The 17,500-nt window shown below is 37.2% G+C and overlaps 2 protein-coding genes across 4 annotated transcripts in view; both read left to right on the top strand.

The window, feature by feature from the left end:
• ercc6 (excision repair cross-complementation group 6) overlaps positions 1-9,078 on the top strand; it is a 17,750-nt gene extending 8,672 nt beyond the window's left edge. For all 3 annotated transcript variants that reach the window (XM_047812821.1, XM_047812820.1, XM_027142191.2), the window contains exons 9-20: positions 945-1,115; positions 1,565-1,741; positions 3,603-3,719; positions 3,860-3,955; positions 4,728-4,946; positions 5,630-5,740; positions 5,864-5,983; positions 6,122-6,216; positions 6,455-6,600; positions 6,818-7,478; positions 7,721-7,799; positions 7,891-9,078. In XM_047812821.1, the coding sequence (XP_047668777.1) occupies positions 945-1,115; positions 1,565-1,741; positions 3,603-3,719; positions 3,860-3,955; positions 4,728-4,946; positions 5,630-5,740; positions 5,864-5,983; positions 6,122-6,216; positions 6,455-6,600; positions 6,818-7,478; positions 7,721-7,799; positions 7,891-8,334 (2,436 nt within the window). In that variant the 3' untranslated portion in view covers positions 8,335-9,078. The remainder of the gene's footprint in view (positions 1-944; positions 1,116-1,564; positions 1,742-3,602; positions 3,720-3,859; positions 3,956-4,727; positions 4,947-5,629; positions 5,741-5,863; positions 5,984-6,121; positions 6,217-6,454; positions 6,601-6,817; positions 7,479-7,720; positions 7,800-7,890) is intronic.
• A 2,181-nt stretch (positions 9,079-11,259) lies between these two features.
• Positions 11,260-16,698, top strand: drgx (dorsal root ganglia homeobox). The gene is made up of 7 exons (XM_027142256.2): positions 11,260-11,359; positions 11,543-11,653; positions 12,313-12,413; positions 12,682-12,783; positions 14,847-15,016; positions 15,114-15,223; positions 15,736-16,698. The coding sequence occupies exons 2-7, from the start codon at positions 11,596-11,598 to the stop codon at positions 16,062-16,064; spliced, it is 870 nt and encodes a 289-aa protein (XP_026998057.2). The 5' UTR covers positions 11,260-11,359; positions 11,543-11,595; the 3' UTR covers positions 16,065-16,698.
• Positions 16,699-17,500: the final 802 nt, after the last annotated feature.

Genomic DNA, 17,500 nt, shown 5'->3' with positions numbered 1-17,500 from the left:
TAATGATGGACCAACCAATTATCTGTTGCGCCAGACAAGATCCCATATTCTGTCTTTCTTTTAAGTCATTTTGGATAAACGCATCTGTGAAACGAATATATGTACATGTATTTGGAGTAATATAACCCCAACAGTTAAAAACAGAAAAATAACAGTTTGGTCATTTTAATGACATTATAATATCACCTCTCACTTATTAGAGTGCCTCTTGTGCTTTGTACTACATATAAAAAAAAGCGCACCTGAAATGTTTCTTCATGTTTGTAAAGTTTACCCACTCCACAATAAGGACTAACATGACAACAAGACGGAGATGAAGCAGTGCAACTTTGATTTACTGTATTTATGCCAGCATGGTATTTTTCCTTCCGTAAACAGATATCCTAGTGTGGAGTGGATCTGGCTCCAAGGAAATGTTAAATTAATTAAAGCTAAGGTAGCTGGAGCTGCTATAGGGCTGCTGTGATGTGTTTACTCTGAATGCTCTTCTCCACTCTCCCCTTCTCCCTGCCTGACACAGTGATTAATGGGGGCTGTTGCCTGGCAATCCACGCTTTGCCCTCTAGGAGGAGGATTGGTCTCAGGAGTTTGGTGGGGTGGGGGAGAGAGGGGTTTTAGTTCTGCTGCATTTGTGCCTAATGACAGTTTTCATGCTCAGGCTAACACTACCTCAGAACAGATGTACCTTATTAATTGGCTGCAAAGTGAAAAAGGGGAAAAACAAGAGGTTACATGGCTGCTGCGCTTTTAATTGGAATTCACTTGAGACTTTTGGTGTGAAGCGTGGAGGTGGACATGGACTCCAGCGCTTTATAAATACTGGAGCCTTGTGCAAGTGACCCTCCAATAATGTATGAATGTAACTGTTACTGAAAACAACTTTCTAAGCAGTCGTTATCACAGTCCTCAAAGTCATGATCGTAATGTTATGTCATGTTTTTCAGGAGGAGCTCATCCCTGAGATAGTCGCTAGCCACGGGGTCCTCATTACCTCGTACTCAAATGTGCGCATTATGCAGGATTACATTCAGAAATATGACTGGCATTACATCATCTTGGACGAGGGCCATAAAATTAGGAATCCAAATGCAGGCGTCACTGTTGCATCCAAGCAGGTAACCGGGCCTTTATTTCATTTGTGTGAACTAAAAGACATATTGTTTAAAAGAGACAGATGTATTACAAGCAAACTGTGTACTGTTGATCTGATCAAACATTTACTCTTTAGTCTTAGTTGTACTCTGGAATATCAGCTTACCTTGCATAGATATCTTATTTTACTGCCAGCCACTTCTTAATTAATTTATGTGTGCTGTAGCATTATGGATTACTGTATTAAAAAGTCCATTGGAAATTCCACATTGTTTCGATTTAGTATTGAATAATCTGAAGCTAATGGTGCTTCTAGGACTAATGTATCATGAATTTTGATTGTCAAATAATTTTTTGATTAATACCTGCATACTCCTACTACCAAGGCTTCAAAAATATTCTTTTTTTAAATTATTTTTTTGAAAGAATGCTTCATCATATTTCATTTTGATGTCTCTGATTCCTTTCTCAGTTCCGGACCCCACATCGGTTCATCCTCTCTGGTTCACCCATGCAGAATAACCTGAAGGAACTTTGGTCCCTCTTTGACTTTGTGTTCCCAGGGAAACTAGGCACCCTCCCTGTATTCATGGAGCAGTTCTCAGTGCCAATTACCATGGGGGGATATTCTAATGCCTCTCCAGTGCAGGTGAGGTCAAGCTGATGATCACATTAAAACACTAACTCATGTGATGTAAACGTAAGTCAACAAGTATACATACATATGTATACATAAGCATAAGCCTTAACGTAATGCTGATAAACTCATTATCCTATATCTGTAACGTGAACTTGTTTGTAATGCAAATAGGTGATCAGTCTACATCAGGGCTTCAACCTGTTTCAAAGTAAATGCAGGAATAATCATTAACTGTTCTGGGACAATAAAGGGGAATTTGTAACTCTGCTGTTTGGACTGGTTTTGATAACATCCTCTGGTAAATTAATATTTACATTTACAGCATTTGGCAGACGCCCTTATCCAGAGCGACGTACATAAGTGCTTAAATCTCTAACATTGAATACATTAATGCTGGCTCACTTGGGTACATACTTAAGATACCATGAGTTTAAAACATTTATTCAAAGTTACAATGAAAAAGTGTCAAAGGTTGTGTTTTTTTTTTTTAAATGCAAAAGATAAGGAAAGAAGTGCTAGTTGAAGTGTTTCCTGAATAAGTAGGTCTTCAGCCGCCATTTGAAAATATGGGCTATTCCAAAGCTATGTTATATTAAATTCATTTTCATTTTATATGTTTGATTAAATTAAAAGCAACTTTTGATCTGTATTTAAAGAAACACAGTTAGAAACAGAGTTGGTGGTAAAAGCAAAGAAGTAAAAATGATATTTATTTTGCTGCAGCAAAAGGCGTCTAACAACCGTGCAGAGAGCCAAGCATAAAAAACACTCATGATCTTTAAAATTTCCATTACACCATTTACTGGACTGTGATTTCTTTACCCTGCTTAACATTCTTAAATGTCTTAAATGTACATTTTTTTGTTAATTCTTTATATGAGAGTATGCATTTCCTTCTTTGCAAGGGTTCAACATAAAATGCTTCTTTTACCAAAATAGAGAGTATCATATCATTAATAAATTACTCTATTTACATAAAGTTACATGAAGTTGCATCATTGCATAATCACAGTTGTCACGTTTATAAGCTTATTATTATTATTATTTTTTTAGCTAATATAATTATAGAAGTATACATATTCATCCAATAAAAAGATAAAAAAAATAATAATTAAAATACTATAAGTAAATGTATGTCATTTACTTGATAGTAATTTAGCAATTTGCTCCAAGTTCTCAATCCGTATGTCAAGACTGATATTTTTACTGAGTTAATCAGCATTGATGGGTGTACATGATGCCTGGAGCATTTTCCATAAGCTCCATTACTGTAGCATATGCTCTCCCACCCTACACATGCTCTCATTCGTCTAATCGCACTGTCCTCCTCTCAGTCTTTTCTTCATTCGCTCTCCCTGGTGCTCTCTTTTGTTTTCTCGAGTGGGCTTTAATCCAGGCTTATTGTGTGCCCTGCAGTGTTGTGGGCCGACTGCTGGCTTCCTTTTGATCTGCGGATCCCTTTAAATTACTGCTAAATGGCATTTGGCCTAACACTGGATCAGGAGAACATTATTGATAAAAGCGTTTTGGCCCCCTCTGGAGTCCAGCAGCACTCTTATGAATCTTTAATGCGTCAATCTGCTGAAAGGAAGAGAGGAGGGAGCTGCTGCTGCTGACATGCCTCAGGACACACTGCTCTGCTAGCACTTCATAAAGTGTATACTTGTTTGCCATTATTTAAACTGAATCTCTTCTGTGTCCATGAAAAGGCAATTGAATTAAAATAGGTTCAGTGAAATTGGAATCTTGTAGTTAAACTTCTGTCAGTCCTTTCTTTGAGGTAGGATCATCAGGGCTCACAAGATGTAAACTCTTTGTAGTATTTCAGGAAGTAATAAGAAATATTTTTTTGCTTTGTTACTCTCTTCAGGTGCAGACAGCCTATAAATGTGCCTGTGTCTTACGTGACACCATCAATCCGTACCTGCTGAGGAGGATGAAGGCTGATGTAAAGGCCAATCTCTCATTACCAGACAAAAATGAGCAGGTCTGCATACAAACAGCGCTAGTGTCTGACACGTGCATATGACACCAGTCATTTTTGGTTCTTTTCATATGAATAATACACATTTGCAACTGAATGGAGTAAGCGTATGTTACAGTAAGCGTATTGTACATCCATTTCAGGTACTGTTCTGTAGATTAACCGAAGAACAGCGGCAAGTTTATCAGGACTTTTTGGATTCCAAGGAAGTGTATCAGATTCTGAACGGAGATATGCAGGTAAATTTTCACCTTGTGAAATCAAGCAGTCTTAAAATAACCAAGTGTGAAAAATCTGAATGTGGGATGTTTTATTGTTGAAATTTGCTTATAACTATAGCCATAGATAGAAAGCTACAAATTAACTATTGATTGCTTGGAGATTGATCAGTATAGACTGTCCATAGATGGGGTACTGTGTTCATTCATTGTTCATTTGTTTGCTGGAGAAAGAAAGCCTTATTCATTATTCACTTTCCTCTCAAGTAATATGTCTGTTCCTTTGATTCGATTTCTTAACCGTGTGGAGAGTCAGCTTTTAAATTCCTAATTTAATTTGCAAATATATTTACTATTTATTACTATAGATCTACTAATATAACCTATTTGAGGTCTAACAGAATTTCAGTCTACACAGTGCACAAATGAACAGTTTCACAAATAGAGTATATCCAATCAACTCCACAACTATAAATATTTTTCCAGATAAGCTATTCATCACTGAGCTCTAAATGTGAGCGGAAATGAAAGCTGTGCAACTTTAGTGCAGTTTACAAACCCCCTTTTTGTGGTCACTGTAGTCCATTAACCCACATATATAATGCAACATTGAACACTCTGAAGTAAGAGACTTTACCCTGCTCTATGACCCTTATTAAATCAATTGAATTTATTAAAGCCTCTGTGAGTTGTGTTTGACATAAGGAATTTATTCCCCTATTTTTCAAGTATTTATATAAAATGATGTATAATCTATAGTATGAAGCTAAACCCTATTATTTTGATTGTCCAGATTTTCTCTGGCTTGATCGTCTTGAGGAAGATTTGTAACCACCCAGACCTGTACACTGGTGGGCCACGCATGCTGAGAGCCATACCTGCAGATCAACTGACTGAGGAGGAGCACTTTGGCTACTGGAAGCGCTCGGGGAAGCTAATAGTAGTGGAGTCTCTGCTCAGGCTGTGGTTCAAACAGGGACACAGAGTCTTGCTCTTCACTCAGTCCAGACAGGTCAGTGCTTCATGCAGAGCAGGACAAAAAAAATTTAAATTGTGGAGAGATATGACCGAAGACTACAACTTTTTTCAGACTTTTAAAATAAATATGATCAAATAGCATGAAGTGTAAATAATGATTAGTATAATATGAATCGTTTTGGATATATTGAAATATCTAACTTTTATGTGCTCGACGATTATTTTAAATACAATTTTTTTCCAATAATAATATTTTTATTAAAACTTATTGACTTTTTAATTTTCAACCAACTAATGACCACCCGAACACCATTCAAATAGTGGTATAGCTCTGATGATATTGTACATTTATTTACAACAAATAAAGATGAAAAAATAAATAAAATGGCATGCCTTTAAGTAAAACATGTGAATAAAGCCTGTATATGATGGATAAGCTGCACTTGCCGTGTCTCAAGAAGAAACAGCTAAAGCACCAATAAAGTTATTATGTCATTTTCCCCTCTAACAGAATTCATTATGAGCTCTTATTGCATTGTAGGGTGTCTGTCAGGACCCAGCTGTCTTTGTTCAATAGAAATGAGATTTGGCTTCAGAGAGAACCTAAAACCCACACAGTTGGTACTTCTGTACATGTAATATTAATCTCCCTTAATCCTATTAGCACTAATCCTGTTCTCAATGCTCTGTCTGAAACCATTTCTCCCACACACACAGATGCTGGAGATCCTGGAGGTGTTTGTCAGGGAAAATGGATACACCTATCTTAAAATGGATGGCACCACCGCCATCGCGTCTAGGCAGCCGCTCATAACGCAGTACAATGAGGTGAGTGATTATTGATCGCTCATATCTATTGTGATATTCTCCGCTCTCTTCATGTTACCTTGTTTTAAATTTTAAATTGTGTAACTATATTAACTGGTGTGTCTTAAATAAAATTTCTTTCAGAGCAAGGATATATTTATTTTCCTTTTGACGACCAAAGTTGGAGGATTAGGCATCAACCTGACTGGTGCAAACCGAGTAATTATCTATGATCCAGACTGGAATCCTAGCACAGACACTCAGGTTTGCCACAGTTAAAAATGCTTGCAATGACTTGGTAAAATGTGCATATATCCACCTTTGCTTTTTCAGCTGATTGAATGTTTTCAGTAGGATCTCTGATTACAGAGTCTCTAGGCTGTACTTATGTCTTGTCTTTAGGCCCGTGAGCGTGCTTGGAGAATAGGGCAGAAACAGCAGGTGACTATTTACAGGCTGCTCACCGCTGGGACCATTGAAGAGAAGATTTACCACAGGTTAGTTCTCACTGATGTAGGTGTAAGTAACCCATGTAGTGTTTTTTTTAAGACTATTCCTTTATTTCTAATGGTTCTTTGACCTAGAAGTTGATAATAAGAGTACTTTGCTTCCTGTTCCAGGTTAGAATCTAAACTGCTATGTTATGAGTTATTATGGCAATGGTTGAAATTTGGGTCTAGCATATGTTGTAAGAGTTATTGCTAAAAATCTAGTCTTTCTTTTCTAACTCTATAGGCAAATCTTCAAGCAGTTTCTCACAAATCGAGTGCTCAAGGATCCAAAACAGCGTCGTTTTTTCAAGTCTAATGACATTTACGAGCTCTTCACACTTAGCAATCCTGACGGCTCCCAGGGAACTGAAACCAGTGCAATATTTGCAGGTATTAATGAATTGATGAAAGGCACGAGTTGATTTCTTTATTATGATTTCTGTTATATTTTGTTCCATCTTGAATGTAGCACGTTTTGGAAACAACTGGCAAATGTGAATTCTACTTATTCTATCACTGACTCCTCATCTCTTATCATATTATTGAAAATAAAAATGTACAAATTAAGCATGTCTGTAAACCAAATCATTCATTTCACAAACTACAGGCACTGGCTCAGATGTACAGATTCCAAAGAGACACAAGGCACCTTATCCTTCACCATCAGAACTGCAACAAACCTCATCAAAGCCAGAGAAAATACCGTCTTCTTCACTGTGCAAAGAAAATGCTTCACCTGAGACTTTTCACAGAAGCACTCCTACTCTCAATGGCCTATCAAACAGTAATGCCTACAAGGAAAGTGACTCTTTAGATGTTACATCCACATCACCCTCCAACACGCCTCAGAAACACAGGGAGAAGAAAAAGCACTGTGATGTGACAGATGTAGCAATTCAGCCCTCAGACAAAAATAAACACAAGCATAAAAAGCGTAAGAACCAAGAAGGTGCCCGGTTTGAGGGTCATCGAATTTCTCACCTGGTGAAAAAGAGGAGATACAAAAGAGAAGATAGCGAGGACCAGAAAGAGACAAGAGATGAGCAGAAGAATGATGACTATGTTCTTGCCAAACTCTTCAAGAAATCTGGGATCCATAGTGTTATGAAACATGACACAATCATGGAGGCATCAAACCCAGACTATGTCTTGGTGGAAGCTGAGGCCAATCGGGTTGCTAAAGATGCACTTAAAGCTCTGAAAGTGTCCAGACATCGCTGCAGGCTGCCATTCAGTGGATCTGCACCAGCAACACCAGCCCCTGTCAAGTAAGTTAAGTTAAGCCTCTACTGCCTCAATCATAAAAGCTCTTTATTCCTTACACCACAACTACTCACCACCAGTCCTGGAGTACTACCTGATCTGTACATTTTAATGTTTTCTCTGCTCTCATGATTAAAATTCATCTCAGGAAGGTCTCTTAATGAGCTGTTTAAGTGGGTTTCTTATATCAGTGGAAACCTGGGCCCTAGGCTGAATATCATAGACACAAACTATGCTTCTGTTTTAGGAAAAGATTTGGACAGAAAAAGAACTCTCTTCTCAACCAGGCCTTGAAAACAACACAAAAAACAGGGGAGAAATGCAAGGTAAAAAATTTTTTTTTATCATCTTGTCTATGCTGTAAGTATTTTTCATTCTTTAATTTAGATAAATCATAACAGTTGGTTGTCTTTTTAGGATGCAGAGTTGATAAAGAAAGTAAGCATCAAAAAACTAGGATCTGCTGCCCACTTCAGTGGTGAGGGAGTGGATGAAAAGGCACTTTCTAGCTCCCTCTCCTCCTCCTCACTGTTAGCCAGAATGAGGGCCAGGAATCATGTAAGCCTACCTCAGAGCCAAGATGAAGATGATGATGATGATAACGAGCAAAGAGTGCAGTCTTCTTCTCCACATATTTCCCCTACTGAGCATGATGAGCTGCTGGTGGATTTGAGGAACTTTGTGGCTTTCCAGGCTCAGGTTGATGGCCAAGCCAGCACTCCGGAGATCCTGGAGTATTTCACTCCGAGATTAACCTCCACACAGACTCCAGTGTTCAGAGAACTGCTTAGGAATATCTGTGACTTCCACAGGCTTCCAGGAAAAGAGGGGATTTGGAAACTCAAAGCTGATTACAGATGAAGTGAAAGAAATATATGTACTGTTTATACTGTAGACTTTTAAAATGTAGAGTTCTTACCATATGTGGTACGAGTCTGCACTGGAATAAATTAAGTAATTTTTCATGGTATATCTGAAGTATTTGTTGGTCATGTAGCATGTTGTTCATTTAATATAAAATACCTTGTTATAATTACATTTTAATAATTTTGTACTTGCAATATATTGCAAAATACTTGACAAGATTTTGTTTATTTTTTCTGTACTTTCATTTTTGTGATATAACTTAAGATTTACTTGAACATATGCTCTGTTTTACTGACAATGGACAGTTGTCATTCAGGGAGTCAGAAAATTGGCTGCAATTGTAACTGTATAAAACTATGATTTTCTTAAACTGTAAGCTTGATCGGTTAATGTCAATCTTTTTGTGTGGCAGTGTTGTTTATTGGTTTTGTATAGATCATTACAAATTGTGGCATCATTACTTTATATGTACTTATTGATTTGAACTTATTCTAGTGCTGTATTCCAATGATATCTGTCGGTGTGATTATAATTAAGCTATATAGGGAACAGAATTCCATTGTTATGACAGTAATGCATAATGCAATACTACAATAATACCAGTCAAATGGGTCCAAATATATTTAAAGTTTTTGACTTTGAATAATTTTTTCTAAAATTCACATTTGGGGGATTGTATATATACATATTTCCCATATTATGTGCCTACACCCATTGAATAAAAAAGGATATTAATAATAAGTTGTACATAAGATTATTTAATTGTGTCTTGATACTAGATTCACTATGGAATTAACATGAAATATGTATTTGTAAGATGAGTATCATGGTCATTTTTAATATAAAGGCATTGGTTAGTCACAATTTCACTGTGCTATATATGACGACGTTCCTCTAGACTGTTGCTCAGGTTAATTCGTTGTTAAAATTGAAGTGGCAGTTTGGTCTACAGGCAGGCAATTTCTGTAATTCCCACCCCCTCCTAGAGAGATGGAGCATATACATGCTTTTCAGTGATATCTACCCTCTTGTAACTAAATATAAAAACTCGACATAATTAGCCTAGATTGCTTTTGGATTTATGTTCTCTTTTAGACTGCATGAGCCAATAAGAGCACAGTGTGGTTTCAGGTCCCGCTGACCGTGGTGCTGAAAACTCCACTTTCACTTCACTCTCCTCATGTGCCTTCCACCACACGCTCCTAAATGTTCTTAATGCTAATTGATATAAATGCATTCATTATTTTATTTGTTATTAGTTGTAATAAAATCCTCATCTCATTTTCATAGGAAAATAAAACTTTTAAAAGACGTCCCACCTCCTCAAAATTGCTAGACAATTTAAATGATCCCACCTCCTTAGATTGCTAGACAATTCAAATGATCATATCGATCATAATGACCACAAAAAATATTCAGTCGAATAAATTAACGTTAAACGTTATAATCGTTATATTAATGATTTAAATAAAGATTGAAACATAATCAAAAGCTATGCGTTAAGAACACACAAGGGATTTTACTTTTTATATTGAAAATCGGGTTTGACATAATGTAAAGGGGGATGCATTAAATGATAAGTGGTATATGATTCATTTATTATTATTATTATTAATAATAATAATAATAATAATAATAATAATAATAATTATTATTATTATTATTATTATTATTATTATTATTATTTGAACGATTGCTTCTGTATAACAATTACCTGTTATTATTGTTGTTGTTTTATTCTACTGTTAGTATTGCTAGTAATTCTACATTGATTTAACATCGAATTAAAGAGACGGACAGTCTAGTATTTGTTACAATATTTATGTTTCCTGGAGACTAAACACACGCCTTTCTAAAGTTGTACAGTTTTTTCTATTTCTAGTTTTCTTATGCTTTTTTTCGAGGTCATAATAACAACTTTATTTTCAGCTGTGCATAAATTAATTACATGCATTTAATAACCAAAATATCATTATATTCCCCTTCTTTAATATCGTAAACGCTTTACGCCAGGGAAGCGCTTCATCGTGCACGGGGGCCGTAACGGGCTATTATCCTTGGGTAATGCTATTAGAGAACCAATTATGCGCCATTATACTTCCTCTTTTTGCCGTTTATGTGATTTCGTCCAATCCCGCCCTCGACTGCAAAATTTCAGCTGCTACTCGGAGCCTCATTTTCCGCACACGGAGGAGCGGCCTGCGTCCCGCGCGCGTCTTAAAAGTAATTGAAAGGGTCCCGGTGCACGTCATTTACGCGCGCGAGGCAAATCAATCCTCGGACCCCTTGCTGTGAACAAAATCAAACTGTGGACGTCCGGGCGCTCGACGAGCGCATCACCGCGCAAAGCGGACCCCTTAACCCATATAACGAGCAATTATTGCGCTGACAGCCAATTTAAAATCTAAAAAACAGTCATCTGGATTTTTTAATATAAAAAGCAACTGTGTGCAAAAAATGCACTGAGTGCGCGAGAGTTTATGATGTGGGAATAACAAGGCGCAACGTCGGGCGACGGGTGAAATGGGCTGGAGGCGCGCGCGCGCTGCAACCGGGAGACGCTGCAGAGAATGTGACGTTCAGCACCACGTGACCCTGTCTTTGGGCGCTCGTGCTGGTGCCCCGTCCCAAACCGGTCAGCGCAGAAGTCATAGCAAGACATAATCAGGTTAAGTCCGATTACGCGTGAGATTATAAAGGCGGGTTGGTGAAAGCAAACACATTCCGCGGGCTGCTGTGAAGACACGTGGCCACTTAATTCTGATGTCCTATAGCGAGACGTGAGAGAGCAGGGAGACGAGTGAGTAGTTCAGAGTGTGTGTGAGAGAGAGAGAGAGAGAGAGAGAGAGAGAGAGAGAGAGAGAGAGAGAGAGAGAGAGAGAGAGAGAGAGAGAGAGAGAGAACAGAGTGGGAGTGGAAGTGCCGGATATCTCGAGCTAAACAAGAGGAACTCACAGAGTATTTATTCTCCCACAGACACTTCGTCACGGCACCGATCGCACCACAACTCCTACAGCAGGTACGAACATTACCATCGTTTTTATTACAGCATTTATACACTGTCTTTAAACTGGCTGCAAACTTTAAGCCGCTTTTTTGAGAGATTTCGCATAAACAATATCCGGTTAGCTATAAAGTTCATTATTATTATTATTATTATTATTATTATTATTATTATTATTATTATTATTATTATCTACAGCGCACAAGCTCTTGGATTATTCCGTGGCTGAGTAACTTCGATCTCAGTGCAGGATGTTTTACTTCCACTGTCCCCCACAGCTGGATGGGGAGTGTTGCAGAACTAATACATGTGAGTACATTTTCACCTTCCTCAAACTTTACATGACAAGTTACCCACTTTTAACACGTTAACGCGTCTTTTTTCAACTGCCCTGCACGTCTTGTCTTTAAAACTCATAGACGCGTTTATTCGATTTTGTTCTTGGAAAAAAACAAAAAACAAACAAACAAACAAACAAACAAAAAACACTCTTGGATTAAAATTTCATATCGAAATAAATTCAGAAATGTTATTTTGTGTCTAGTCGAATTTATATATATACGTGCAGTATTACATACTGTATTGCAAACTATTATATGAATAACTATATTCATTTGGAACTTGGTTTTTGATGTAATTAAAAATATACACTACACTGGCCCAGGACACATTTAGCATATATGGATATGGATTATACTCAGCATAGCGTTTTACAATTTTCCCAGAACTTAAACGGTTTTGCCCTCCAGTCAAAGCCTATTAGTGCCGTCTGCTTGGCCACAGATGGTCAATGTCATGCCTTTTAGTTTTTTTTTAGTTTTTTTTTTTGTTTGTTTTTTTTACAATTTTATTCGATCGTTAAGGTTAGTTATAAGACCCCAGACTGATAACAAAAAAATCAGTCTTTTTGTTGAAGTAATATATATAGAGAGAGAGACTACAAACTAATTTCTAAACTACAATTTCAGTGAACTCAAACGGCTTTGGGAACCATGCCTCTGGAGACTTCGATGATGGTTTTCTCAGGAGGAAACAACGCAGAAACAGAACCACCTTCACTTTACAACAGGTAGCCTAAAGAGCTCAGGTTAGATGTCTAGCTATTTAGACTATTAATATTCTCCGACAATAAGATATGGGTAGATATTTTGTTAAATAAATTGTACACTTGTCTCTCTGGCATCTTTGTTGATTTAACAGCCCCATCTTTATTTAGTCCATGAGTCATGACTAATGAAAGTGAGTTCTGGATCAAATACATGGCTCCTTTCTCTCTAGGCCAATTCATAGTGACTATGATTCATAACGATTAACACAACAAATTCTTTATTTTCCAGTTAGAAGCCCTGGAAGCAGTTTTTGCCCAAACTCACTATCCGGACGTGTTCACAAGAGAAGAGCTGGCTATGAAGATTAATCTTACAGAGGCCCGGGTCCAGGTAAAAACCTGCTCTCAGCTTTTATGGGACAATGCATGTCATATAAGCGGTCTATTATAATACTATTCGTGCACTCAATTCCCTACTTCATTTTGTTTATTTAGAAACTATACACTAGTGACTGGAATAAACTTTATTAAGGAATTACTGCACTCTCAGAAAAATAGTACTAAACTGTATCCTCCCCTTTCTCTGAGTGGTTCTGCTGGTATAAAGGTTTTATACCTTTGAAATATATATTTCCCCTGGATATAGTATGGTTAATAAATAAATAAATAAATAAATAAATAAATAAATAAATAAATAAATAAATAAATAAATAAATAAAAAGGGATAAAGCTTAAAATTCACACCATGCATCTTTTTAAAAGGTAAATATACTAAGTGTAGCCTTCAGGGCGCCTCTTCAGCGATAATTCTTTTTCATTTTTGAGAGTACGTGATATCTGATTGCGCCAAACACATATAAAGGCCATATTGTTTTCTAAGCACGTTTGGCCAAAGATACTAAATTAAAGCTCTCCGTCATTTGTGTGGCGCGCTTTAATAGCATCAACATAATGGGCGATATTAGATTAAGTTGATTAATCGGTCATTCATAATTAACTAGTGATAATGTCCTACACTAATTTGTCCGCGTCTCCAAGGTATGAAAATGACTTAGGTGCTTTTCTTTTACTTCAGAAAAAAAGGCAATATTGAATAAGAAGAAGTGGAATTGTTTGCATGTGCACTGGCTGAAAGATAACATGTATTTTCTTGAGGTGCTACACATCTGGAAACTTTCCCCAGTCGTATTCTGCAGGCTTATTGTACACATATTATATTTGTTATAAATTCGACTAGGTGTAATTAAATCCACGTATGCCCGTATGTAATTTCCTGCGTTCCAGATTTGCTATTGGCTTTCCTAGATCTAATTGTAGGAGATGGAATAGTTGGCCTTGTGTTCCCCAGGGTCATTTTACTATCGCTTAAACCCGGCGACGGCAAAGCCATAATGGCATTCGCTGCTGTAAATTAGGGACTGTAAACAAATTATTGCCTCTCTAATCGGATTACCAGATTCGCATTATTAAATCTGAACATGAATCAGTTGCAGCATGCGGGGATATTAAGCTTACATTATTATTAGGAAATAAATTTTCTTTTTGTTGTATAGGGTTGCAGGCGACCCCCCCCCCTTTCCTCCTCCTCCTTTGGAAAGTGTCAATTGGTTTTGGTTGCACTAAGACCAAACTGCAAATTGAGATTAATGGTGCAATTATAGAGCATGCAGTGTTAGGGGATCATGACTCCTAGCTAGAAGGTGCAAGGGTGAGATAATGTTGCCACAATTGCATTCTGAATATTGTTGTCCTGCCAGTAAAATGTTGCCTCCTATTATGCTGAATGAATGCTCAGTGTGTAGGGCTTTTTGTTTGCTGACATCATTGTACCTTTGCACAATGCTGGGCAAGCATTCGAGATATGACTCCATTATAGCCCTTTCCTATTCAAATATGATTAATGCGTTAGAGAGCGCAGCCTTAATCGAATCTGATGTTGTCAAACAATCACTAAATAGGGAAATAAACGACTTCATCACAGTTTCCTCTCAGAAGCAGGGAGACTGTCAGTAGGAAGTCATTAAAAAATGATAATGAAAAATTGCTCAATTAAATGTTGTTATAGGCAATGACCTTCATTCAATTAAGATACAAGAACTTGGGTGCATATGCTCAGCAGTTGTGTTCATGAAGTTAGAAGTAAGTCACCATAAACTCATAATAAGGCAGACACTTAAAGGGCTATGACAGCAAACACAAGGAAAGTACTCTCTGAAACTGTAGGACCATTAGGTGTTCTTTACTTGTCCTTCTGGGAGAGCTCTTCATTGCTCTACATAGAAACCTATAACAGAGTACAATGATATCAGAAAGGGTTATAAGTTGAACATTTGTTTCTAGGAGATATTTATATGCAGTGTAGATGTATATTTTGTAATCATGGCAGAGGTGGAAATGAAAATGATTAATTCCTCTGTAACAGTTATGTTAATAAATTCAATGCTGTCTGTCCAGGTGTGGTTTCAGAACCGAAGAGCAAAGTGGAGAAAAACAGAGCGAGGCAGCTCGGATCAAGAAAGCACAAAGGAGCAAATGAGTGATGGAGCTCCTGCTGCCAGAAACCTCAACCAGTCTCCTGTGGATCAAAGCAGAAACAAAAAAGAACCTCTGGAAGCCCAACAAAAGTGTGTTGATTATCTGCCACATACTCTATGATGTACGACAAATGCTTTTACTGAATTCACATGAGGTTTGACTCCATGTGCTCTTTTTCATGCACAGTGTTAACAGAGCAGTTGCTGGAGGGCCATTTTTCCCATCCTGTTTGCCTGGAACTCTTCTCAACACTGCGACTTATGCCCAAGCTTTGTCACAAGTGGCAACTTTGAAAGGTCAGGTTTTATATATAATGACAAATACAATTAATAATTGATAGAACAGGTTTGGAGGGATATGCATGTAGCTCTCTGTATGTTATAGGCCTAATTAAAAAAATATTAACACTGTGTATATTGTGTATACAAATACAATATCACTATTTACTTAAAGTCAGCAGTATTATGTATTATGTCTTATATTCCTAATATTATTTACATTTTGTTAAAATTATTTATTGGGGATATTTATGACAGATTGATGATATTTAGTCACTAGACATTTGTCTGTCTATTCAAATGCCTACAAATTTCTCAGTACAAACCTTTATTGTGTAGTGTAGACTGTGTATTTCACTGATTTGCATTAGAAAAATGCCTATCAATGATTGATTTTCTTGATTTTGACATAGTTAGTAACTGATTTAACATTCCTACCGATTGGTTTTACCTGTGAGATATTTACTATATTTTTAATGTGCTCTGAATCTCCATCTCTAAAATGTATGTTTGTTTGCTGTATATTACAGCAGGAAGCCCCCTGTGCTCTTGCTGTGTGCCTGACCCTATGGGTCTCTCCTTCCTGCCTCCCTACGGGTGCCAGAGTAACAGGACGGCCAGCGTGGCAGCTCTACGCATGAAGGCCAGGGAACACTCTGAGGCTCTGCTGCAGTCAGCCAATCTACTTGGGGCAGTACCAGGGCCAGGAGCCAGAGTTTCTGTTGGTCTCGGTCAAAGCACCAACACAGTGGGAGGGGAAGACTCCAGTCCTGCCTCTGGTTCTTCAAAGCTACCAACCCAGGGAACTACCCCTGAAAAGCAGCTGCATTGCCCAAAAGAGAACCCGGACAAGAAATAAGGGAGTCATTTTTGCCTACACAGCACGTTTTCCCCTCCTGGACATAAGGAATTACAATCTCATTATGAATGCCTGCTGCCCCCTTCCTCACATGCAGTCAAAACAACAGGGCAAGGTGTTCGGTGTTATTTACTATTGTGTTATAATTTGAGTGTGGGTGCATCAAGCTATTTATTCAATTGTTGTTTATCTATTATTGTTACATTTTGCCTATTATTATGAATGATATATTGCCTATATACCTTTGGCACTGTAAATGGTTTTAATGGTGGAGAGTTTGTGGGATGAATTTACCCTGGCTGCCAATGTGAATTCATATATTTTTCCAGCCACTTTCATGTAGGACTTATACTGCCTTGTATACTGTGAAGTCAGGTGATGTAAGAAATTGCATTGTATGAAAGACCATTTTTTCTAAAATGTAAAAAAAAATAATATATATATATATATACACACACACCATGCGCTAATATAAATGACCTAATGTGAAATAATATGAAAGTGTATATTTATTGTGTTTTCTTGATCTGCTAAAAGCAATTTCATCACACTGGTCATGAGATGTGACACTCTTGTTGTCATCACATCTGCAAGGCAATGACAGACTGTGAGTGTTCTCACTCTGGTCCTGTTTTGACATGCTCTTTAAAACAATTAAACATGTAGACATTCATGTACGTCTTCTGTTGCCTATTGCACACACCATCTGGCTGTGATCAATTATTAATTGACTTCCTTGTATACGAAAGGCAGAGCTGAAAAACGGAAGCAAGGGTTGGTCTTATTATTTATTTAGTTTGTGCTAAACCACTGACTCTTTCTCATTTGATGCACAGACTCTTTACTGAGGCTGAGTAGATGCTTATAAGGATGGTGTAACCTACAGGCTTTACTGTTCAGTTTGTTCAGCCTTTCATACTCTTTCATACTTTTATACTGTAAGACCATCAGTATACTTTTGGTTGAGGTGTTCAGATTATACATACAGTTATTTCTACCACTAAGAATATGCACTATGAGAAAAAAGTACCAAGAGATGTAAAAAAAATATATATTTTAGGTAGGAAAAACAAACTAATCACAGCTAGATTATTTACGTAGTCCTTTGTCTTATAATGATTTACTCTCAGTGATCTTTATTGATAACAGCTGATTGCGTTGAATTTTGTCTATAAGAAACTTAACACATCTGACTGAATTAATCAAGTGTTCAGATGCATTTAAATGTCTAAATCAGTTGTACATGATTAGGTTTACTAGGAAAAAAATCACGTTTGACCTAGTTGTCCACTATTTAAGAGATCTGTGATGTTTTATCGGCTCTAGGATTATTCATTACAAACTTGTCAATCTTCTGACCTACAGTGCATATGCACTTATTCTGTTATTATAGTTATATATAACTTTTCAAATAGCTACAGATATGTTCTATGAAA

Source organism: Tachysurus fulvidraco, chromosome 4, assembly GCF_022655615.1.
Source record: "Tachysurus fulvidraco isolate hzauxx_2018 chromosome 4, HZAU_PFXX_2.0, whole genome shotgun sequence".
NCBI classification, from domain to species: domain Eukaryota; kingdom Metazoa; phylum Chordata; class Actinopteri; order Siluriformes; family Bagridae; genus Tachysurus; species Tachysurus fulvidraco.
This window is presented reverse-complemented; position numbering and strand designations above follow the sequence as displayed.

Bases quoted from the DNA above. Each gene is read 5' to 3' on its own strand.
- drgx (XM_027142256.2), top strand. From the start codon at position 11,596: ATGTTTTACTTCCACTGTCCCCCACAGCTGGATGGGGAGTGTTGCAGA. The intron at 11,654-12,312 runs GTGAGTACATTT...CTACAATTTCAG, and splicing joins GTGTTGCAGAACTAATACAT to TGAACTCAAACGGCTTTGGG. The intron at 15,224-15,735 runs GTCAGGTTTTAT...TGTATATTACAG, and splicing joins ACAAGTGGCAACTTTGAAAG to CAGGAAGCCCCCTGTGCTCT.